Source organism: Mesoplodon densirostris, chromosome 1 (assembly GCF_025265405.1).
Source record: "Mesoplodon densirostris isolate mMesDen1 chromosome 1, mMesDen1 primary haplotype, whole genome shotgun sequence".
NCBI classification, from domain to species: domain Eukaryota; kingdom Metazoa; phylum Chordata; class Mammalia; order Artiodactyla; family Ziphiidae; genus Mesoplodon; species Mesoplodon densirostris.
In genome coordinates, this window is record NC_082661.1 from 120,174,253 (window position 1) to 120,198,974 (window position 24,722).

At 40.6% G+C, this 24,722-nt stretch overlaps 1 protein-coding gene across 5 annotated transcripts in view; it reads right to left on the reverse strand.

The window, feature by feature from the left end:
* Positions 1-24,722, reverse strand: part of SLC16A9 (solute carrier family 16 member 9) — a 76,312-nt gene that overhangs the window by 21,406 nt on the left and 30,184 nt on the right. For 3 of the 5 annotated variants that reach the window (XM_060090278.1, XM_060090293.1, XM_060090286.1), the window contains exons 2-3: positions 15,153-15,385; positions 253-396 (exon numbers count right to left, since the gene is read on the reverse strand). In XM_060090278.1, coding sequence (XP_059946261.1) covers positions 253-396; positions 15,153-15,348 — 340 coding nt within the window. In that variant the 5' untranslated portion in view covers positions 15,349-15,385. The remainder of the gene's footprint in view (positions 1-252; positions 397-15,152; positions 15,386-24,722) is intronic. The other 2 variants (XM_060090311.1, XM_060090301.1) reach the window with 2 other exon arrangements.

Below are 24,722 nucleotides of genomic sequence, written 5' to 3' on the forward strand. Positions count from 1 at the left end.
ATAAAAAAAAAACCTCCCCATGCCTTGCAAGAAAACAAAATGGGCATTGTTAAAACACATTTATCCTTTGAAGTATTTTGATTCACTGGGTGGACATTTTACTAAAACAACAATTTTTGGTGAAGTGGTTGCTGAAAGTGAATTATTCCTGAGCATTTTCACTCCTTACATTAACTGAATAAGAAACATCACACGGGTAAAACATTTAACTCTCAAAGCTCAGTAAAGCATCACGGGGACCAAGTTTCTTACCTACAACAATGCCATAGGAAAAAAACAGAAAGTAGATATTGGGGGCAAAACTGCTCAACATGAGGCCTCCTGCCACCATGAAGCCACTGAAGATTGTCACGGCTCTTGCTCCAAAAGATGAGACACACAGGCTGCACACAGGACCTAAAATCATAAATGAAACCTTCACTTATTTAACAGTAACCTCCTCTCCACATCCTATCATCCATCCGAAATTTAAAACGATTCTTTCCATCGTAAAACAACAACAGCAATAATAAGCTACTGAGTGTTCACTATGGGTTGGACACCCTGCTACTTCACATAAACAATCTCCCTTCATTATAATCTCACTGCATTTCTGGGAGGTAGGTGCTTTTGTTATCCTCATTTTTCTGATAAGGAAATTAAAGTGTCAGAAGAGGAAGGTCACAGAGCTAAGAAATCAGGGTTCTGGAGTCAGACTTTATTACATTTTCAATGAGAGTAACAGCAGCAGCCACCCTCAGAGTAACAATTAAGAAGTAAAAACCCAGGCCATCTGGCTGTTGAGTCCATCACCTTAACTGCCACACTCTTCGGAGGATTTTGGTCTCCTGTACTTGCCATGCATCTTTTCTACCCAAGAGCTCCTATCCAGCACAAGGCCAGTCATATAACTGATGATAAAAATAAACTTAATAATTGACTCAATGCTATCAATAGCTTCCTTATAAAGGGATGAAGTGAGGGTCGTTACTCCCTTCCTAGAGAAGATTTTGGCAGGTGGGGCAAATGCCTCTACCCTACCCACCCAGGCATGATTTTGTCAGTATCACTGTCTTACATACTACATATAACCTGGAATGTGGGGGAGGAAGTGCACTGCTGACTGACAGGTAAAAGGGACCGTTACTTGGACCAGTTCTATGCGGAAGTGGACAACTGCTCATGTTCTGGGATTTAAGTGATAGTGAAATTCTCTCTCACTAGCACTGTACCTTGACAGTATCTACAACTACGGAACTTAGCATATTAGGAATAAAAGGACATGAAGGGTTACTCAGCCCAGTAGTCTTGTTTACATGGAAGGAAACTGAAGCTCAGGAGGGTTGTCCATGGCCATGGTTAGAAGAAAGAGCCCAACATTTAAAAGCAAAGAGAAACATCTTAATTGAATTCACAACAACCTTTCAAGGTACAAATCATTATTCTCAATTTTCAAAAAGCATGCTCACCAGAATGGCAAAAGGCAGACAACAATAAGTGTGAGCAAGGGTGTGCAGCAATCACAACTCCCATAAACCGCTAGCGTAATCTCCCAAAGCGGAACACAGCGCTGTGTAACTCCGAAGTTCTACTTCTATGTACACCTACACCAAAAGTCATGGACGTGAATGGTCATAGCAGAACTAGTCATAGTAGCCAGCACCCACAGATCCAGATGTTCTTCAGTAGAAGAAGGTATAAGTAGATTCTGGTGTATTCATACAATGGACTATCATATGGCCATGAGAATGAATGATCTACAGCTACACACAGTAATGCGGGTGTATCTCACAAATGTATGTGGAGTGAAAGATACAACAAGAGAAAGTACACCTTGTGTAATTCCAATCATAAGAAGTACAAAAACAGACAAAATTAATCGACAGTCAGAAGTCAGGAGAGTGGATCTTTGGTAGGGGGTAGGAAGCTATAACCAGAAGGAAACACAGCCCAACTTCTAGGTACTGCTCACGTCCTGTTTCTGGATGTGAATGTGCTCATTACATGGGTGTGCCTGGTTTGTAAAAACAATTCACTGAGCTACACTCTCTTAGGAAACCTCAAATGGAGAGATAGTGTCATCCATCTACAGTCTCACTGTTAGTAAGTGGTGGAACCAGGATCTGATGATCCCAGGCCCATTCTTACCAATAACAGAGAGTCTCTTAAGCACGTATTTAAGACCAGGTTATGACCACTGAGATACCACCAGCTTTCAATGCCTAGAGCCATCCCACATTCCTCCCTGGTCATGAACTGGCCCCTGTCATTTCAAACCCTCTTGTGTGAGCCAGTATGGAAGAGCAGACTATATATTTACATGACAGAGGGGAATATTCTACTCCAGTGTTTTAGGAGGAAAATCCATTTGCAAGACCAAACTTATCTGAGAGTTGAGCTATGTGTATACCCAACGAGAAACACTTACATGCTTCAAAAATAGAAATGATTTTAAGAGTCAAATTTCATAAACGGATGTGGACATCATAAACTCATGACCCTTCTATGTTGTTTACCAAATTGTATTGACATTGACAGTCAGTGTTTACAAATTTAACAGGCACATGGAATTGAAATAGAGATTGTTACTGGCATACTTGAAAAGCTTCAAGTTTCATCCTCGAAGCAAGACTTTAAATTTATGCTCCTTAAGGCATGTTAACTCTACAAGGAAACTCAAAGTTTGGGAAGATGGGGGTGGGGTGAAGGGTAATAATTTTCACAGCATGTACAACCAAAACCACTATTTATAAAATGTATAATATTATCATCAATTTTGTGATAAATTCTTAAATCATGTTTGCCTAATACATGATTCTTTGAATAAAATTAAGCCTAAGGAAGAAATGAGCAGAAATTCTTTGACAGATTAAAACAGCAAATTGAAAACTGGTTTTAAAAAACTTCTCACCTCACACCTGTCTGGCCTTTATCAAAAAGGTAACAAATAACAAGTGTTGATAAGGACGTGGATAAAAGGGAACCCTCATGCACTGTTGGTGGGAAGGCAAACTGGTACAGCCACAATGGAAAACAATATGGAGATTCCTCAAAAACTTAAAAGTAGAACTACCATACGATCCAGCAATTCCACTCCTGGGTATTTATCCAAAGAAAACAAAAACACTAATTTGAAAAGATATATGCATCCCTATGTTCACTGCAGCATTATATACAATAGCCAGGATATGAAACCAACTTAAGTGCCCATCAATAGATGAATGGATTTGGTATATATATACAATGGAATATTACTCAGCTATGAAAAAAGAATGAAATCTTGTCATTTGTGACAGCATGGATGGACCTAGAGAATATTATACTAAGTGAAATAAGTCAGACAGAGAAAGACAAATACTGTATGATTTCACTTACATGTGTAATCTAAAAAACAAAACAAATGAAAAAACATATTTAAACAGAAACACAGTCATAGATACACAGAGTCAGAGAACAAACAGGTGGTTGCCAGAGGGGAGGGGCGTAGGGGGAGAGAGAAATAGATGAGGGAAATTAAGAGGCTAGAACTTCCAGTTACAAAATAAATGAGTCACAGGTATGAAATGTACTGTGTGGGGAATACAGTCAATAATTATGTAATATCTTAGCATGGTAACATCCTGTAATTACACTCATTGTGGTGATCATTTTAAGATGTGTAGAAATATCAAATCACTATGTTGTGTACTGGAACTAATATAGTGTTGTAAGTCAGTTATACTTCAAAAACAAACAAGCCAACAAAAAAGCTCATAGAAAAAGAGATCAAATTTGTGGTAACCAGAGGTAGGGGATGGGGGAGGGAGACTTGGATGATAGTGGTCAAAAGGTATAAATTTCCAGCTATAAGATAAATAAGTACTAGTGATGAAATGGACAACATGATAAATATAATTAACACTGTTGTGTGCTATATATGAACGTTGTTAAGAGGGTAAATCCTGAGAGCTCTCATCACAAGGAAAAAAATATTTTTTTCTATCGCTTTAATGTTGTACCTATATGAAATGATGGAAGTTCACTAAACTTATTGTGGTAATCAATTCATGATGGATGTAAGGCAAATCATTATGCTGTACACCTTAAACTTATACAGCGCTGTATGTCAATTATATCTCAACAAAACTAGAAGAAAAAAAAATCTCTACTTTCACACCACCCCCTGCTGCTTACTTAGAGGAAAAAATCTTGATGTCAGAGGTTAAAGGCAAAGAATTTTAGAGCTGAATGGGGCCTTGGAAAGGGTCCAAAGACCTCATTTAAAAAATGATGAAACTGTAGTTCAGAAGGATCATGTGATTTGACCAAGAATCCATAGCTAATCAATGACAGGGCTACGGCCAAAGTCAGCCCAGCATTCTTCCCAACTGAGATGTATTTCCATTGGCACCTTAATGTTTTTCTAGAAATATCAGTTTAAAAAACACCTATGGGGCTTCCCTGGTGGCGCAGGGGTTGAGAGTCCGCCTGCCGATGCAGGGGACACGGGCTCGTGCCCCGGTCCAGGAAGATCCCACATGCCGTGGAGTGGCTGGGCCCGTGAGCCATGGCCGCTGAGCCTGCGTATCCGGAGCCTGTGCTCCGCAACGGGAGAGGCCACAACAGTGAGAGGCCCGCGTAACAACAAAAAACAAAACAAACAAAAAAAACCCTATGTACTTTTGTTAATATCTTACAGCCTAAGTAATTTTATGAATTTACGGAAGATGAAAACATGACATTTATGTTCACTTTGGTGTTTAAAAGTTTAGAGCAAACTATTTTATTCTCATCCTCAGAACCAGGGTATTTCTAGACTCAATTTACACAGATTTAAACCACAATAGCCCCAAGTTTCATCAATAACAATTAGGGCAAAGTATAACTGGAAGTGACCACTAAGTCACATTGACAAAACTGACACATTTATGTGTTTAGCTCTTCCTAGTAACAGGCAAGTTCTCCAAGATGATAAACCATAGATTACTCCTCGGCACTGGACTAGTTTCAATTCAAGAGATTCATTAAATCAAAGGACTACTCTCAGGGGAGATTTCTTATGAGACTTCAGCTCTTTTACTTTGCAGAGGGACCTTTGGAACAAAAGTTAGTTAACTTGTAATATGAACCAGTAACTCCACTCCTTGGAATCTATAAAATTTTAGAAAAAAGGGAGGGAGGAACGTCATTACTGGGTTGCCAATTTTCCTATTTTAACAAGTAAAGACATTTTAAAATGTAATAACTATTATCACTGCCATTTCATTAAAGAGGAAGAAGGAATATTTTAATAAGGAAATAGTGAGAAGGATACAATTTCAGAGTAAAATGGAAGCCAATAAGAAAACAGTTACACACACACACACACACAGACACGCACACACACACACTACATATCACTGCCTTTATATTCATTTTGTTTGTTTGTTTGTTTGTTTTGTAATGTATCAGTCTGGTTTTAGAGTCAGGATAATTTTAACCTTATAAACGAGTTTGGACAGTGTTCCTTTCTAGAAACCGAGAATGACCTCTGGGCAAAGGCTAGTGAAGAAATGAGGACTTCAGTCCTACAGCCACACGGAATTGAATTTTGCTCACAACCTAATGAGCCTTAAAATGGACTTTCCCTCAGTCTCCAGATAAGGGCCAAGAACAGCTGACACCTTGATTTTGACCTTCTGAGACCCAAAGCAGCGTACCCAGCCAAGTCTGCCAGACTTCTGTCCTGGAAAACGGTTATAGAAATTATAATTTTTCCTTAGTATACAAATTTAAAGCTTACATTGCCCACTAAGCACTACTTTGGATTAATGAAAACAATAATATATTGTTTTCATTATCAGTCAGTTCAAAAGATGGCCTAATGTTCCTTGTGGTTTTTTCTATTTGAGGATTTTTATAAATAGGTGAAGAAATTTCCTAAAAAAAAAAAAAAAGAAGATAGTTACACACACACACTACATATCACTGCCTTTAGATTCATTTTGCCTTTCACAAAAAGTTTTCTTGAACTCACGGTTGTATGTGTATTGGGGTTTAGGGGCCATTATTACTATTACTACCTTCTGTCTGGGTGATTAATCTTGATTGGTTGGATGAACTGAAAATGCTAAGTAGCAGAGCTAGCAATCAGAAGAGAAGACTGGTCTGAGGATGGCAGGTGGCAGGTGGGGCAGTAAGACGTATACAGGGCTCTTAAAAGATATTCCACTCTCCTGCACCGTAGCCTGGCAACATCTTTGGCACAATGCTGACACGTTCCCTTAAAAAAGCTAAGAACCTATATATTAGGGAGTACCTCTATAAACCGAGGGTCCCCAACCCCTGGGCCGCAGACCAGTACTGGTCCTGAGGCCTGTTAGGAACCAGGCCGCACAGCAGGAGGTGAGCGGTGGGTGAGTGAGCAGAGCTTCATCTGCCGCTCCCCAGCGCTCCCCAACGCTCGCATTATTGCCTGAACTATCTCCCACCCCATGGAAAAATCATCTTCCACGAAACTGGTCCCTGGCGCCAAAAAGGTCAGGGACTGTTGCTATAAACCAAAATGGTGAATGAGGAACGAAAGGAGGATGCAGTAGGGCTTTAAAGCCCTACAACCTCTTAAATACAAAACGAAACAAAAACATAAAATCATTTGTTAATGGTCATCTGCAAATCAGACTGATTGATATTCTCAGCCAAGGAGGGGAATTAAATGAAGGAAATAAAAATGAAAACTCTTGCAGAAAAAGTGTTTTGTTATGTTCAAGGGTGAATTAGAAAATGAGAAGGATGAGAAGATGTGGTACATATATACAATGGAATATTACCCAGCTGTAGAAGAGAACAAAATAATGCCATTTGCAGCGACATTGATGGACCCAGAGATTATCATACTAAGTGAAGTAAATCAGACAAAGACAAATATCATATGATATTGCTTTTCGTGGAATCTAAAAAATGGTACAAATGAACTTATTTACAAAACAGCAGGGCTTCCCTGGTGGCGCTGTGGTTGAGAGTCCGCCTGCCGATGCAGGGGACACGGGTTCGTGCCCCGGTCCGGGAAGATCCCACATGTTGCGGAGCGGCTGGGCCCGTGAGCCATGGCCGCTGAGCCTGTGCGTCCGGAGCCTGTGCTCCGCAACGGGAGAGGCCACAACAGTGAGAGGCCCGCGTACCGCAAAACAAAACAAAACAAAACAAAACAAAAACAAAAACAAAACAGCAACAGAGTCACAGATGTAGAAAACAAACTTATGGTTACCAAGGGGGAAAGGAGGGGAGGGATAAATTGGGAGATTGGGATTGACATGTACACACTACTATATATAAAATAGATAACTAATAAGAACCTACTGTATAGCACAGGGAGTTCTACTCAGTGCTCTGTAATGACCTACATGGGAAAAGAATCTAAAAAAAGAGTGGATATATGCATATGCATATGTATAACTGATTCACTTTGCTGTACAGCAGAAACTAACACAACACTGAAAATCAACTATACTCCAATAAAAATTAATTTTAAAAAAAAGAAAGAAAATGAGAAGGATGAGTTGTTCTAAGGAAGTCAGAATGATGTACACGTTAAGGGATGAAATTGTTTCCTTTAGCCCTTCAGGGTCATGTGGGAAGAAATGGAGTTAAATTTTTTGCTGGCTATGAAAATTAATGTGGAGGAAGAATACACATCTTTAAAAGTTTGCTAGTAACATAAATTTAGGTCTGCATTAGTCAAACAAAAGAGTAAATATTTGACCATTACCATTCCTTCACTATTTACCAAGCATCCATTAGAGCAGCACTGCTGCAAACTAGAAAGATAAGGAGGCACACATGGAATTTTAAACTTTCTACTAGCTCCATTAGATAAATAAGAAGAGGTAAAATTGATTTCAATAAGATATTTTATCTAACCAAATACATCGAAAACATCATCATTTCAACATTTCAACATGATTAAAGAGATATTTTACACTCCTTTGTTTTGTACTGAGTCTTTGAAATTCACTGTGTATTTGTTACACTTATAGCACATCTCATCTTGAACTAGCCACATTTCAAGTGCCCAATAGCCACATGTGGCTAGTGCTTACTGTACTGGACCACACAGCACTGGAGTCTCATATCATGGTAGATAAGGACACAGAGAAGAAGACGCAAAATTTCTGACCTAGACCAAAAGGCAAAACAAACACATATCAAAACCTAAGGCCACGGGCAATAAGCACAAAAGAAAGGTTCAGATCATGTGTTTGGGGATTTCAGAAAAGGGCGATCACCATGGGCCAAAGAACTGAGCCTTGAACTGGGCTGTGAAGTATTGACAAAAGAGATGAAAATATATTCTAAATGGAGAGAAGAGAACCATAATGTGGTTCTCCAATTTGTAATTTTTATAAGACAGCTTTGGAAATTATTCCCTTTGGGAAAGAAATCAACTTCCATGCACTTCTCTCTCCCAAAAAGTTTCAGAGAGTCCCCAGAGTGGTAGGATGGCCAGGCCTACTGTCGTAAGTATGCTGAAGGTACAATGAGAAATAAATTATAGCAGTAACCAGGCTGTGTGCTTGGAGCACTGCAAGGATTTCCTAAGACAGCAGATTGATTAGGCCCACGAGTCCTATCCCTCTACTTACAAGGCGGGGAGCCCAACAAACTGGCAGGTTTCTCACTTCTTACTCCCCCCCTTTTTTTTTTAAATTTTTGGCCACACCCCGCAGCATGTGGGACCTTAGTTCCCCGACCAGGGAGGGAACCCCGCGCCCCACACTGGAAGGCGGAGTCTTAACCACTGGACCGCCAGGGAAGTCCCTGAGACCAGGAATTTTAAGTTCATCTTCCTGAGGAAGAGAAAGGCACTACAGAACCACACCCACTCAAATCCTTGCTCTCAAGTATACCTATCACCTTGCTCATCGGTTGCTTTGGTGTATCATGTACATTTGCCTTCTTCAAGTCAGCAAAACCTGCCAAGATTCTCACCAAACCCTAGACCTGCCTAGCACACTGGGAATGGGCCAATGTAACAGCATCCTTGTACGAGGCAGGAATTCAGTCCTATGCAAGGAGTTAACAGGGGGTAAAACTGTACAGATATGCTGAAACCCAGCTCTGCCAACACTCACAACTCATGCAGCAAGCCTGTTGGCTATACTGACTCATTATATTAACCTGGAGATAGATGTACTGACTCATTAGGGATTTAAAGATCTTTGGAGGAATTAAAGACAAAAAAAAGAGAGAGGGAGGGGACTGTTAAATCTATCTGGAGTACAAAACTACAGAACAAAAGATCTCCCTGCTGTATCAGCAACTCTGCAGTCAGAAAAATGGTCCCACCCTTCTCCTTGAATGTGAAGCATAACACCCAACCAAAGAGTGCTTTCTGCCAACTTAAAACAATATAAGGCCATGATCGCCCTTTAGTTCAGTTACCTTCCATTCCTTCTGAATCCTTCAGGTTTCGACCAGAGAAACTGAACCAGAAGAAGACTCACATTAAGAGATTTATTGCAAGGAATTGGCTTATGTGGTTTTGGGACCTGGCTAGGCAAGGACAGCATCCACAGGACTAGGCGTCAGGAAGGGCAGGTTGGAACTCTCTTCCACAGGATGAAGCTACAGCCGTAGGCTGAATTTCTTCTTCTGGAAAAGCTCATTTCTACTCATAAAGACTTTCAATGAATTGAATCAGATCCACCTAGGTTACTTAAGATAATCTCGCTTACTTCAAGTCAATTGATTATGGACTCAGGAGCACATCTATAAGATACCTTCACAGTGATACCTCCATGAGTGTTTGACTAACCATGGAATGCAGCCCTAGCCAAGTGGACACAGACTATCACACCTCCTAACACATCACTCCTTCTCCAGCCACATTTACTCTACCAGACTGCATCACCTGCAGCGCGATGCCAGGGCTTTGCATACGGGGACTCTGTATGGACTGCCCTCTCCTTGCCCACGCATCTGGCCCGGCCCACCCTCCCTTCTGGCCCACTTCACAGCCTATCTCTACAAAACTCCAGAGACTGCCTTGTTCTTGCTATTCTTGGTATTTGTGGTGAAGTCTCAAGGCATTACTACCCTTTTTTCCTGTGTCTTCCCTGAGACTCTAAATCCCTTATAGCAGAGATGATGTCTGAGCCTCCCTAACACACAGGAGAAGAGACTCTCTGAGTGTGTGTAATGACGGTGTATAACCAAGGGAGGCCGAATCCTTGATATCCAGCTTTACTCATCCTAAGGATCATCTGGAAAAACAATTCAGATGAGAGGTCTACTTCTTAGTATTTTCTCAATTACTCAAGTTTCAAAGAGAAGGAATTAAGATTATAAAGAGTGTAAAGTTAAGAATTGCATGTCTTTCCGCTATTCTTAGCTATTGTCCAAATCTGGGTTTGTTAAAGACAATGGGTCAGCCTTTAAATTCCAGATGCTTAGATACAATCTTGACAGCTCTCCCTCCTGCCCATCCCCCTAGAAATGTCTTTGTCTTTCAGGCTGAAGGGTCCCTTTCTTTTGCAGATTCCACAGTTTGGCTGGGACTGCCTGGGAGAGTAATTTTATTTGTGGGGGATTGTTGTTCTTTAATAACTAATATTTGTTGAGTACCTACCATATGCCAAGCACCATCTCAAGTATTCTACATGGCAATCATATAAGGTAGGTACTTTTATTTTTTATTTGTTTATTTTTTTGGCCATGACGCACAGCATGCAGAATCTTAGTTCCCCAACCAAGGATTGAACCCACGCCCCCTGCACTGGAAGTGTGGAGTCTTAACCACTGGACCTCCAGGGAAGTCCCAGGTAGGTACTTTTATTATCTCCAATTTAAAGATGAAGAAACAGACTTAACAGGTTAGAAAAACCATTGCTTGGGTGTCAATCTTTCTCTCCTTTTTTTTTTTTTTCCAATCTTCCTCTTAAGACAATGTGTTCATCTTGGGCAGGTCACTAAACCTTAAGGACAATAATGCCTATTTCAGTGTGTTATTATGAGGATCAACCAAGATCAAGTAAGTGAAGGTGGCTGGTATTGAGCCAGGCACACAAGGGGCACTTTTTGAACTAAAGGGACAGGTACATGAAAAGTAGAATTTGTATGTTGCTTAGCAAATGTACTTCTGCTGTGCTTGCTCAATTATAAATCTCCAGAGGTCGGATCACAGAACTAGTCAAGGATGACACCTACCAGGCCTTCTCTGGACAAAACTGGGTAAACTCATGTTTCTCAGCTACGATACGGCTTGCTGCATCAGAATCATCTGGGGAACTAGTTAAAAAGAAGATTCCTGGGACCACCCTCCATCCCCACCTCACAGCACTGATGAGTAAGAAATTGGCTTTTTAGACAAGCTCAAGTAATTCATATATACTCCTGATTTTAAGAGCAACTATAAAAGATGTATTTATGTAAATATATACATACATATATATATATAAATTAAATTAATTTTTATCAAAAAGGATGCAAAGATGTCCGTTTATGTGTTTTTTCCCCAGAATTGGGGGCACTGGACACAATTTATCATGGTTTACATGGCATACACAGTGACACATTCAAGCAGAAACCTACAAGAGTTCCCTTTATAAATATGTCAACACCAATATACATTTGAGAATGATCAAGAAGTGCAAGACTGCAATCTAGGTAGAGAGGGCTTAAGCCAGTGGTAGCTCCCAACTGAAAATCACTTTGGGGGCTTGAAAAAGATTCACATATGTGGGCCCCACTATAGACTGACTGAATTAGAATGTCTGAGGGTCAAATCCAAGCATTTATATGCTGAAATCTTTCTATAGATGATTCTGATTATCTCCCTGGTTAAGAATCACTGACAATCATGATGAGATGTACTTTTCCTATTTCCAAGGTAGTACTGATCCGTTTGTTTATGTGTAGAAGAAAGTTGTCAACAAAGTCAATGACGAATGTGGCTCAAACGCCGCTAGACCCCCTCTTGCTAATACTATATTACATAGCTTTCAGGATTTGTCCCTTAATTTATGCTATGAAGAGCCAAGGGAAGCCAACAACACAGATACTCAGTGGCCACTAACTAAAGTGCACACAGGCATGTGCACAAACGCACACAAACACACACCCATAAGTCTTAGCTCTCCAGTCATCATTATTTTCTCACTGCTTCCTCATTCTGGAACGCTTTGGTCTCCGTATTCTATGTTTATCTACAAAAGCTCTGATTAGCTGCTTCAAGTGTCTTCTCATCTAGCTGAAGACACTGAAGATAAGTTACTTGCACAAGCTCCCTCAGCTACAGGGTGGTACAGCCAGGACTCAGATTAGCTCTGACTTCAGCCCAACACTCCCCCAGTACTTGTTCATTCCCTGGACGTTTGATGGGATGCTCTCTCTCTCCAGCCCACCAAGCAGGGCTGGCCTCGTAGGCACGCAACCAATGCAGCTGCACAGGACTAAGCTCAAGAAGGGCCATGCACTTGGTCTGCTGCCCTGCTGCTGCTGTCTTGAAATTCTTAACTTTTTAAACTGGAGGCCTTGCATTTTCATTTTGCACGTGGTATTGCAAATTATGTAGCTGGTCCCGCCTACAAGTGAAGGTGGCTGCTTGTGGGCCCTGAGACAGACCGGTCCATCCACTTAGGAACTTGCAGAAAGTGGAGAGCTGCAGTTCAGTTTTCAGAGTCTCAGCATCAGCTCTGACCACCAGTACCCCATCCATCCCTAAGAAGATCTCAGCTTCCCTGAACACCTCAAACCCTCAAGTCTTACCTGGACAGACTTCCTGAAAAAGAGCTTTGTTCTCCAAGTATGTGCTGATGGAGATAGCATTTCAATTACCCTTTGACCCTTGCTGGAAGGCAAGGTAATTGAATTTCTGTTGAACTTTGTATTTGCTAATAGAAATGATGACTAATTGGGACTTCCCTGGTGGTCCAGTGGTAAAGAATCTGCCTTCCAATGCAGGGGACTCAGGGTTCGATCCCTGGTCAGGGAACTAAGATCCCACATGCCACGGGGCAACTAAGCCCGCGCACTGCAACTACTGAGCTCTTGCGCCTCAATGAGAGAGCCTGCGTGCCGCAAACTACCAAGCCCATGTGCTCTGGAACCTGCACGCCACAACTAGAGAACCCACACGCCCTGGAGCCTGCCCACTACAACTAGAGAGAGAAAACCTGCCGCTACAACTACAGAGAAGCCCGCACGCCAAAACGAAGAGCCTGCACCACAGTGAAAGATCCTGCATGCCTCAACAAAGATCCCGCATGCCACAACTAATACCCGACACAGCCAAAAAAGAAATGATGACTAATTGGAGAACATTTAAAAATTCTCTTCTCACCAGATCATTTTCTAAAAATTATATTCTCAAACATATCAATCATCATCCACTTGTACTTTGACAGCTTTACAAACAATCCACATTTGGAAAAACTCTTTCAAACAAATCTTGGCAAATGTTTCCTGCTTTTCTGATGCTTATAATGACAGTGTTATTTTCATTTGTTTAGTTACGTTTAGTTCTCTTATCTGACATGGCCAGATGATCCAGCATTGTTTTTCAAGTCTTGTTTTTAATTCAACAAAGTAATTCATCAATTGGAAGCAACTGTTTTTGTTTTGTTTTGTTTTAAGAAGTCCCCTTTAGTGATCAGGAAAGATAACAGATTTAAAAGAAGGAATGACCAATGCATTTTCTTTGTAAATCATTTTAGAGCTGAAAAATACCTTATAAATCACCACATTCACTGTCCTTATTTTCCCCCAAGAATAGAGCTTGTGATTTGCTCAATGAATCATGTAAAGGTCATAGCGCAGGATGAGACTCCAGGGCTACATCTTAGCATATCTGTTCTTTTTAAAAAATTTTTATTGGGGTATAGTTGATTTACAATGTTGTGTTAGTTTCTGCTGTACAACAAAGTGAATCAGTTATACATATTCATATATCCACTCTTTTTTAGATTCTATTCCCATATAGGCCATTACAGAGTATTGAGCAGAGTTCCCTGTGCTATACAGTAGGTACTTATTAGTTATCTATTTTATATATAGTAGTGTGTATACAGCATGTCTGTTCTTAACTAGTTCCTAGTAAGTTAGACTGATGATCACTAAATACTACTGCAGAGTTCAAACTATGACTCCAGAAATTGAAGTGCATATGATTTTAGTCCTTAAAAAAAAAGCCGCTCTACTGTTCTCTCTAAAGATGTTAAGAATCACTATTATATCATACTTGATAAATGTTTATCAAGAATATTACTTTTGGGGCTTCCCTGGTGGGCACAGTGGTTAAGAATCCGCCTGCAAATGCAGGGGACACGGGTTCGATCCCTGGTCCGGGAAGATCCCACATGCCGCGGAGCAACTAAGCCCATGCGCCACAACTACCGAAGCCCGCGCGCCTACAGCCCGTGAGCCACAACAAGAGAAACCACCGCGATGAGAAGCCCTCGCACCACAACTAAGAGTAGCCCCCGCTCACTGCAACTAGAGAAAGCCCACGTGCAGCAACGAAGACCCAACGCAGCCAAATATAAATAAATAAATTTTAAAAAAAAGAATATTACTTTTGGAGACATTTTATGAAGGTCACACAAAACGCATCACATACATCTTATACATAACACTATATTTAAATCCTTAATTGAGAAGGGACTACTCTTTGTCATATCAAATTTTTCTTAAGAAGGTGACACAAATGTAGGACATGCAATCTGATCATGGTGTATCCGAATCAGAGAGGAGTAATTATGAACCATAGACGAACTGTTCCCAGGACTGCTGAAAAATATTTGGTCCTTTGGTCACCCGCATTCATCGGACATACCTGGATCACTGCCCTCATACTCCTGTATCTTTCTTATTTGTGGAAACATGTGTGTCTCACTAGACTGAGCCTCTTGAAGGCAGAAATGATGTGTTTGCCATTCATCCTTTCATATCCAGCATCTAGCACACTGCCTGGCACACAGTAGCAAATAAATATATAAAGGAATGAATGAATGGACAACTGAATCTCTGATGGAATTCCTGTATTGTCACATAGATTTATGACAGTGAAAGAGTGGTTTATAATCTCAGTGAAGGCAGCAAAGTAGGTGTTATACTTTAAAAAAAGAAAATAGCCTCCTATGTCTTACACAATGTGAATGATGCAGCAAACGTAATTAAATGATTAACGAGTGAGGAGAAGCATAAGTTTCTCCACTTACTTGCAAGCAAGCCAACTCCACTTGCAAGGGATCCGACCCAGGCTGTTTTTCCCTTCCCTTCACCAAAGGCGTCCAGCCATTCTATGTACAAGACGCCAACAGCTAGCGGAGATCCGTAACACAAAAACTGAGTAAAGAGGGAGGCCAGTACAATCACCCAGCCCCAGCCACCGTCAGGTGGCTTCTTAAATTCCATTGTAATGTGAGATCAAGGCGGTGTTTCTCTGTAGGTCCTAAGCAAAAACAAAAAGAAAAAAAGAAAAGCATATTTAGAGTGTGGCGAGGCATGGTATTTTAGATTAAAAATATCTCCTCCCAAATTGAAACATTAAAAAAGTTCTCTAAAAATATAAGAGGAAAAGGATAAAGTATCATTGATATACCAAGTTAACTTTAAAATTTTGATTTCTGATTTGAATAAGTAATACATCCACATGTTTCCAAAAAGATGTTTTTTATATCATAAAAAGGATAAATTCGGAGTTTGCGATTAACATATACACACTACCATATATAAAATAGATAACCAACGGGGACCTACTGTATAGCACAGGGAACTCTATTCAATATTTTTGTAATAACCTAGAAGGGAAAAGACTCGGAATCACTGTGCTGTACACCTGAAGCTCACATGACATTGTAAATCAACTATACTTCAATTTTTTAAAAAGGCATAGAGTGTAGAGTGTAAAGTCTTCTTCCCAAACTTGCCCCCATTCACCAGGTTCCCACCCCAACCCAACCACAGGAAATCACTGTTTTTGGTTTCCTGTGGCACCTTGAGTTCCCCAGGAAACACTCTTACTTAGCAAGAGGAGGTTTACTAAAAGTGTTCTCGTTCTATGGAAGAGACCAGACAGCAGCAGGAGAAGGTAAATTACCATGCAGCTTAAGGAAGGGGATTTCTAAAGCTGGCTGACCCTTCACAGTTGCCCTGAGTTGGGGGTGGGAAGCTGGCCCTTCACACCCCCATGTTGCTAATTCACTGATTGCAGGCCACCCCAGAAGGGGTCATGATCTCAGGTGAGGTGACTCCCTTCAAAAGAGGCAATCATTACCCATGGGGTTTGTTCCCTGAAGGCCATCTGTCAGCAGCCCTTCAGCTGCTTCAGCAAGAAATCTTGCATTCCTACGGGGGTCTGGAGGCAGCACATCACAATGTTCACACTCGAGTATCCTTCCAGAGTTTATGAGTATGCAAGCAAAACCAAGCAAATAGTCTTAGATTTCCTTTTTTCAACAAAAAGTGGACATTGTACATTCTATTCCATGCCTTGTTTTATTCGCTTAACATCCTTGGGAATGCTTCCCTATCAACACATAGAGAGCATCCTTAGTCTTCTTTCTTAAATACACACATATGGTTGTATACTTGTTTGTTTGTTTTCCTTATCGAATAGGCAAAACATTCACATGGTTCAAAAATGAAAAAAATGGCAACAAGTATACAGTCTCCATCTACCTAGTTCCCACCTAACTTCCATTCTCTCCACCAGTAACCAACGCTTCTTGTTTCTCTTATATCCTTCCAGAATTAATTTATGAGTACAATAAGCTAACTCATATACAGATTTCCTCTAATTTTTTACACAAAAAAATAGCATATTATATACATTGGTGTGTGTCTTGCTTTTTTTTTTTTTTTTTGCGGTACGCGGGCCTCTCACCGTTGTGGCCTCTCCCGTTACGGAGCACAGGCTCCAGACGCGCAGGCCCAACAGCCATGGCCCACGGGCCCAGCCGCTCCGCGGCATGTGGGATCCTCCCGGACCGGGGCACGAACCCGCGTCCCCTGCATCGGCAGGCGGACTCTCAACCACTGCGCCACCAGGGAAGCCCTCTTGCTTTTTTTCACTTGACAAATACCTTGCAATGCATACATAGTAACCTTCCTCATTCCTTTCTTTCTGCTACATTGTGTTCCAGCAATTCTTAATTGTTTAACCAGTCCCCATGGCTTCCAATGAAAAACAATGCTGCAGTGAATAACCTTACATACACATTTATCTTTTTACATACCTGTCAGGAATTGCTGAGTCAATTACAAATATACATTTGTAGCTGTAATTAGCATTAGCAAATTGACTTCAAGGGATTAAACTGATTTATATGATCCCCAGCGACTTTGGGTGTGTTGTGAAACTTCTCGATTTTTGCCAATTTGTTCGCTTTAAAACAGTATTTCATTATAGTTTTAATTTGCATTTCTCAACATTCTCTGAAAGATGTGTGTCGTTTCATAGGTGAAAAGCCACTTGTAATTCGTATCTAATTATTGAGAATATCTGGGTGTTTCTGGATTTTTCTTTCTGTTCCACTGATCTGTCTATTCACTCACCATACCACATTTGTTTAACTACTAAGTCTTTTTTTTTTCCGGCCGTGCCATGAGGCTTGTAGGGTCCTAGCTCCCCGAGCAGAGATTGAAGCCACACCCTCGGCAGTGAGAGCGCAGAGTCCTAACCACTGGACCACCACGGAATTCCCTAAGCCTTTTTAATATATTTTAAGTTCCAGTGGAAACAGTTCTTTCCCTCTCTCTCCATCATTGCACACCTTTTCAATATTTTCTTGGTTCCTCTTGTTTGTTTACTTTTTTTATATGAACTTCAGAATCAGTTTGTCTGCTTCTGAAAGAAATCTGATGGTGTTTTCATTAGGACTGAGTTAAATTATAAATTGATTTAGGAAAAATACTCCTTTTATGATGTTGAATCTTTCTATCTTCCATTTCATATCTTTCCATTTGTTCAAGTCTACTTTTGTGTTCTTAGTGTTTAAAATTTTCCCCAACATTTCTTTTTATTTTATTTTTATATATCTTATCCTTTTTGCTAATATTATAATTGGGCTTATTTCTTTGATTTGTCTTCTGTTTGTATGTGTAAAAGCTATTAATATCTGTATGTTAATTTTGGACTCCACTACCTTACTATAAAATCTCTTGTTTGAAGTAGATTTTTGGATGATTCTCTTGGATACATACAATCTATAATACAATACAGTTATATAACCATCGACAAACAGTGGTAGTTTTTTTTTTTTTTTTTTTTTGCGGTATGCGGGCCTCTCACTGTTGTGGCCTCCCCCGTTGCGGAGCACAGGCTCCGGACGCGCAGGCTCCGGACGCGCAGGCTCAGCGGCCATGGCTCACGGGCCCAGCCGCTCCGCGGCATATGGGATCCTCCCAGACCGGGGCACGAACCCGTATCCCCTGCATCGGCAGGCGGACTCTCAACCACTTGCACCACCAGGGAGGCCCAACAGTGGTAGTTTTACCCCCAACTTTGGATTTTTATGCATCTATCTAACTTCCTTCTTTTGCCTTTGCGTGGGACAAGCATCTAGAATAACGTTAAATAATAAGAGTACACATCGCTGTCTAGTTCCTAAATTCAATGGGAAAGCCTTCAAGTGTCATGGTGCTGCTTCTGAGGCTGAGATAGATATATTTCACAAAGTTAAGAAAAAAAGTTTCTACTTTTGAGTATTATTATAAAGAATGTTCATTACACTTTTCTGAAATGCATTTCCAGTGCATAGGGAGATAATTATGATTTGCTCCTTTTAATTTTTAATGTAACAAAATCTGTATTTTCTGCTATTGAACCATACTTGAATCAGTAGACAAATCCTCCCTGGTTCATGCTCTGCTTTAATTATGTCAGTCTATTTGGGGGAGGGTTAAATTCATAAGTGAGATTTGTCTCTTTTTGTTTTTAATTTTGACTAGGTTTTGGTATCAAAATGATATTTTAAAGGAATTTGAAACATTCATTCTTTATAAGTTCTGAAACAGTTTACATGGCAATGGATTTGGAGGCCCAAGGCCTGAACTTCCTGCCCCCAACAGGGCCTCCCACTTAATCTTCACCTCCTGTCTCTCTTCACCATGCCAGCTTTACAGTCAGGTCCAACAGTCTTCTTTGCCCACAGATTTTGCCAAACCATCCCCTTGGCTGTAGTTTCATCAGACAATAGGTAAAGAGAGTAGGAATATCCTTCATCCATTCATGCGTATCCCTAGTTAGATGGTGAGGCATGTGGCTACCTTAAGAGAGTCATAGCTACACCCATCAATTTACCTGAGCCTCAGTGAATTTCTCCATTTTGACATTCAAAGCCCTGGGCAAAAATCACGTCACCACCTGCCACAGGATTTTGTACAAATTAACTTTCAATATTTCATAACTGAAAACTGAAAGATATTACAAGTTGCGCACAAAACTGTAGAGTCTAAAATCCAGTCTCCCAGACCACATGATTGTGTTAGCAGACAGAATACTCTAAACTTCCAAATATCGAAACCCTTTGAAGTGTTCAGATATGCCCCTTCATCAGAAGTTTACTCTCTCCAGTACCTACTCTACTGTAAAAGTAAATAATAAAATTCTGTTCCTCCCAATGACAATGTAGTACTCTGAAATTCCTGTTTAGAATACCTTTTAAAGAAAAGATAGCCTTAATTTCCTAAACTAGATAATATATGATAGCAATAGCCAAACACCTAATGAGACTAAAAGGCTGTATAAAAACAAATGCATAAGACACTGTCCTTCATTTAAATCTTCAAATTACAGCACTCCAGGAAAAGTACACATTTACAAAGGCAAATCATAAATAAAGCCAGTATTTTCTGGAGGGCAGGGGGAAGGCAGTGAAAGGGTGAGGAGTATCTCCCTTGCCAGTTTGCAAACTGAAGTAGACAGAAATGCCTTTATACACCAAGTACTTTTGCCTTGCCTTGTTTTGCTTTGCCTTGCCTTGGGTGACATTTCAACACATAGCACAGGAGCCAGAGAAATTCTTCTCTCAGTAAATATTTGGGAGAGCAAACCTTTGAAATACAAAGCTTCCATATATATCAACTTAGACTAGAAACACGAGTTTTTATAAAGAGTTGGCTAAGAGCTTCTGACCTTTAATTGTCACATAGTGTGAGATACTTGTAGCCTGAAGAGAACATGGTGAAAAATACCATTTAGTGATTTCTTGTTTTCTGTCAGGGCAACACCTTTCTCCTGTATTTCCGCTATTCCTTAGATGTCGCTCACCTGCTACTTCTCTGATATTCTATGTTCTGTAAGGTGATTTCACAAATAGACTAGCCTTTCCTCCCTGCTGTAATGATACTCAATTTCCTTTGGAGCACCCGGATCTTCCTCATGGGTAGATGGTTGGTGGGACTGTTAATCAAGGTTCCTTGATCTTGACCTATAGAGTAGAACCTGATCCAAACAAGGCCAGTAGGACTTCTCTCCCAGGATCCTGAATCTCAAGTGAAATCCTCTAATAAAAGAAAAATATTTGGAGTTTATTGATCCCAGTGGTGGTGCATTAAAGAAACCCTCTGTCAGATCCTACTACCTTTGCTCCCTAGGGATACCCAAGCCTGGTTTCTCCAGCCTTCCATTTCATTCTATGAGCTAACATAGTAAATTATTTTGTTAAGTTAGCTGGTATTTGTTGCTTTTAAGTGCAACAGAATAAACATGTTGTGAGTATGCAGTAATTTCAAGTTGATTATTTTAACCATCCATACCCTGCTTGATCCTATTTGGGCAAAAGGTTAAGCTTAGGAGTATAGTCTATGACCACAAAATACAGGAAATATAGATACACCATAACTTTTTTTCTGAAAATTTCATCTTATTAATCCTCCTTCTTGACAATTTATGATCCAGTATGATAAAATGCCTTCCCTGGCATTCTTGTACATAAAAAGTCTAAATTAACTGAAATTTCCACTAAGCCCACTTATCCTAATATTTATAGAAATGCAGTGTTATAAAAATGGGATCTTCATTGAAAAAGCTTTCTGATCACTTTCAGTTTAAATTATATTGCACTCGACACCAAAGGAAATCAGAAGGAATATAAGGCATCGCCCTTGCCATCTAGGAGCTTATAACCCCATTAGGAAGGTAAGATACACTCACAAGAGGGTATATAGTTAAGTGCCACAGAGGTGGGTAGATAGTAAACCTTTAGGAGTCAGAGGGAATGAAGGCAATCAAGGCAGGAGCAGGAGTGGAAGCCCTCACAAAGCAGGTTCGTTCCAAAGAATAATGTAGAGACCCAAGAAAGGGGGGCTCAGACAACAGGATCAAGATTAATATGGGTGTGGAATCAGGAAAAGGCTTAATAGGTTTCATGTAAAGTGAAGAGGGCAGACCTTACAAGGCTCCCAGAGGAAAATTAGATTAGAAAGATGGCACTCCCCACTGAAACTTAACAGGAAAGTGTCTCAAGAAGCCTGTGTTTATAGCCCCAAGATAGGATTCTTTTAACACTTTTTGTAATAAATCCTGGCACTAATAATAACCCATTTATATTATCTAAGTGGTGTGTTTTTTCCCTAAAAAATAGCAAGATCAATAAGTACCAGAACATGTTGTTTTATTCCATGAGTATATTCAAAGGTTTGGGAATGTATTCATATGACTGTATAAAAATATGCTTCTAGGAAACACATGCATTGTAGTATATTCTAGTACATCCTTTGAGAATTTGGAATCTTTTAACCTGTGTTAACAAATTCAGACTCTGCATGACAAGACATCTTATAAAACTCAAAATTAGAAGCCAGGGCTTCCCTGGTGGCGCAGTGGTTGAGAGTCCGCCTGCCGATGCAGGGGACACGGGTTCGTGCCCTGGTCCGGGAAGATCCCACATGCCGCGGAGCAGCTGGGCCCGTGAGCCACGACTACTGAGCCTGCGCGTCCGCAGCCTATGCTCCGCAACGGGAGAGGCTGCAGCAGTGAGAGGCCCGTGTACCGCAAAAAAAAAAAAAAAAAGAAAGAAAAAAAAATAGAAGCCATTTTGAAAGACAATTTGAACAGCACTGTAATTTAGGGGTAGTTTTGTCACACGACAGAGTCTGACGGGATATCACAAAATTAACTTTAACTTATAATTTAAGTGTATTTCTTATCTTTAACTTAAAAATTAAATGTATTCTGGAGAGCAGCCAAGATGACAGAGGAGAAAGACCCTGAGCTCACCTCCTCTCATGAGCACACCAATATCACAACTATCTGCAGAACAGCTATCGATGAAAATGACTGGAACCTATCAGAAAAGATCTTCTACTGAAACCGAGCAGGACCCTGTGGGGCTCCTGGGCACAGACCCTTTCTGTCCCCCATTCCTTGTAGGGAATGACCTCCATGACCTTCCCTGAGCCCCAAAGGGCAGGTTCAAACAGTTGCTTATCAGGAGGAAGGGAGGGGATGCAGAGAGGAAGGCGGAGCAGCCAAGAAACAACAGTGCAGCCTTGGGGCAGGGTCCTGGTTCAGCCTGAAGGGATACACATAACAATATCTTTGAGCAATTTATCGAACTAAAACCCCCAACAAATGGAAGATGTCAGCATTCTTCATTCCAGAGAAGACCACCTGGGACCAGATTAAAGGAACCAGAGAAGCTCATTAAAAGATTACCTGAGACCAGATTAAAGGAGTGCAGGCCCTGTACACATCCTAGTCTTATCAGCAACCCCACCCTTGAACTCTTGCTACAAAACTCTTCACCAAATCTCCCTGGGTTGGGACACATAGTTTTCGAAGGTGGGACGCCACTGTGTCCCTTTTTGCCTGGCAAAGCAATAAAGCTATTCTTTCCTACTTCACCCCAAACCCTGTCTCTGAGATTCGATCTGACACTGGTGCACAGAGGTCGAGCTTTCAGCATCACTACAACTAAAGACATAAAGAAAGAACCACAATGACACAGGTAGGAGGGGCAGACTTGTAATGTAATCAAATCCCATACCTCCAGGTGGGTGACCTACAAACTGGAGAATAACTATACTGCAGAGGCTCTCCCACAGGAGTGAGGTTCTGAGCCCCACATCGGGCTCCCTACCCGAGGGTTCTGAACTGGGAAGATGAGCCCCCAGAGCATTTGGCTTTGAAGGCCACCAGGGTTTAATTTTGGCAGCCCCACAGGACTAGCAGAAATAAAGACTTCACACTTAAAGGATGAACACAGAATCTCACAGGCACTGGGATCCAGGGAAAAAGCAGTAATTTGATAAGAGCCTGGGCCAGGCCTACCAGCTAGTCTTGAAGGGTAAATATGTATGCACCCAACATACGAGCACCTCAATATATAAGGCAAGTATTAACAGACATAAAAGGAGAAATCAACCATGACACAATACTAGGGGATTTTAACACCCCACTTACATCAATGGACAGATCATCCAGACAGAAAATCAGTAAGAAAACACAAGCCTTAAATAACACTTTAGACCAAATGGACTTAATTCATATAGAGAGAGAGCATTCCATCTGAAAGCATTAGAATATACATTATTTTCAAGTGCACATGGAACATTCTCCAAGATAAATCACATGTTAGGCCACAAAACAATTCTTGGTAAATTTATGAAAACTGAAATCATATAAAGCATCTTTTCCAACCACAACACTTTGAGGCTAGAAATCAACTACAAGAAAAAAACTGCAAAAAACATAAACAGGGCCTCCCTGGTGGCGCAGTGGTTAAGAGTCCGCCTGCCGATGCAGGGGATACGGGTTCGTGCCCCGGTCTGGGAGGATCCCATATGCCGCGGAGCGGCTGGGCCCGTGAGCCATGGCCGCTGGGCCTGCGCATCCGGAGCCTGTGCTCCGCAACGGGAGAGGCCACAACAGTGAGAGGCCCACATACCGCAAAAAGAAAAAAAAAAAAAAACATAAACATATGTTGGCTAAACAACATGGTACTAAACAGCTAATGGATCACTGAAGAAATCAAAGAGGAAATTTAAAAATACCTAGAGACAAATGAAAACAAAAACGCGATGATCCAAAACCTATGACACAGCAAAAGCAGTTTTAAGAGGGAAGTTTATAGCAATACAAGCTTACCGCAGGAAACAAGAGAAGTTACAAATAAACAACCTAACCTTATACCTAAAGGAATTGAAGAAAGAAGAACAAACAAAACCCAAAGTTAGTGGAAGGAAAGAAATCATAAAGATCAGAGCAGAGACAAATGAAATAGACATTTAAAAAACAACAGAAAAGATCATAAAATGATACTAAAATCTGGTTCTTTGAAAAAATAAACAACAAAAACAAATATACATATAATGATGGTATTCCCTGGTGATCCAGTGGTTAGCATTCCACCCTTGGAAGGGGGCATGGGATCGATCCATGGATGGGGAACTAAGATCCCGCATGCCATGTGGCATGGCCAAGAAAAAATAAAATAAAATAAAAAATTAAGTAAACAAAATTGATAAACCTTTAGCCAGACTCATCAAGAAAAAGAGGGCGAGTGCTCAAATCAATGAAATTAGAAACAAAAAGGAGATGTAACAACCAACACCACAGAAATACAAAGGATCATAAGAGACTACTATGAACAGCTCTATGCCAATAAAATGGACAACCTAGAAGAAATGACAAATTCTTAGAAAGGTACAATCTCCCAAGACTGGACCAGGAAGAAACAGAAAATATGAACAGACCAATTACCAGCAATGAAACTGAAGCAGTAATTTAGTGCTCACTTCAGCAGCACATATACTAAAATTGAAGCAGTAATTTAAAAACTCCC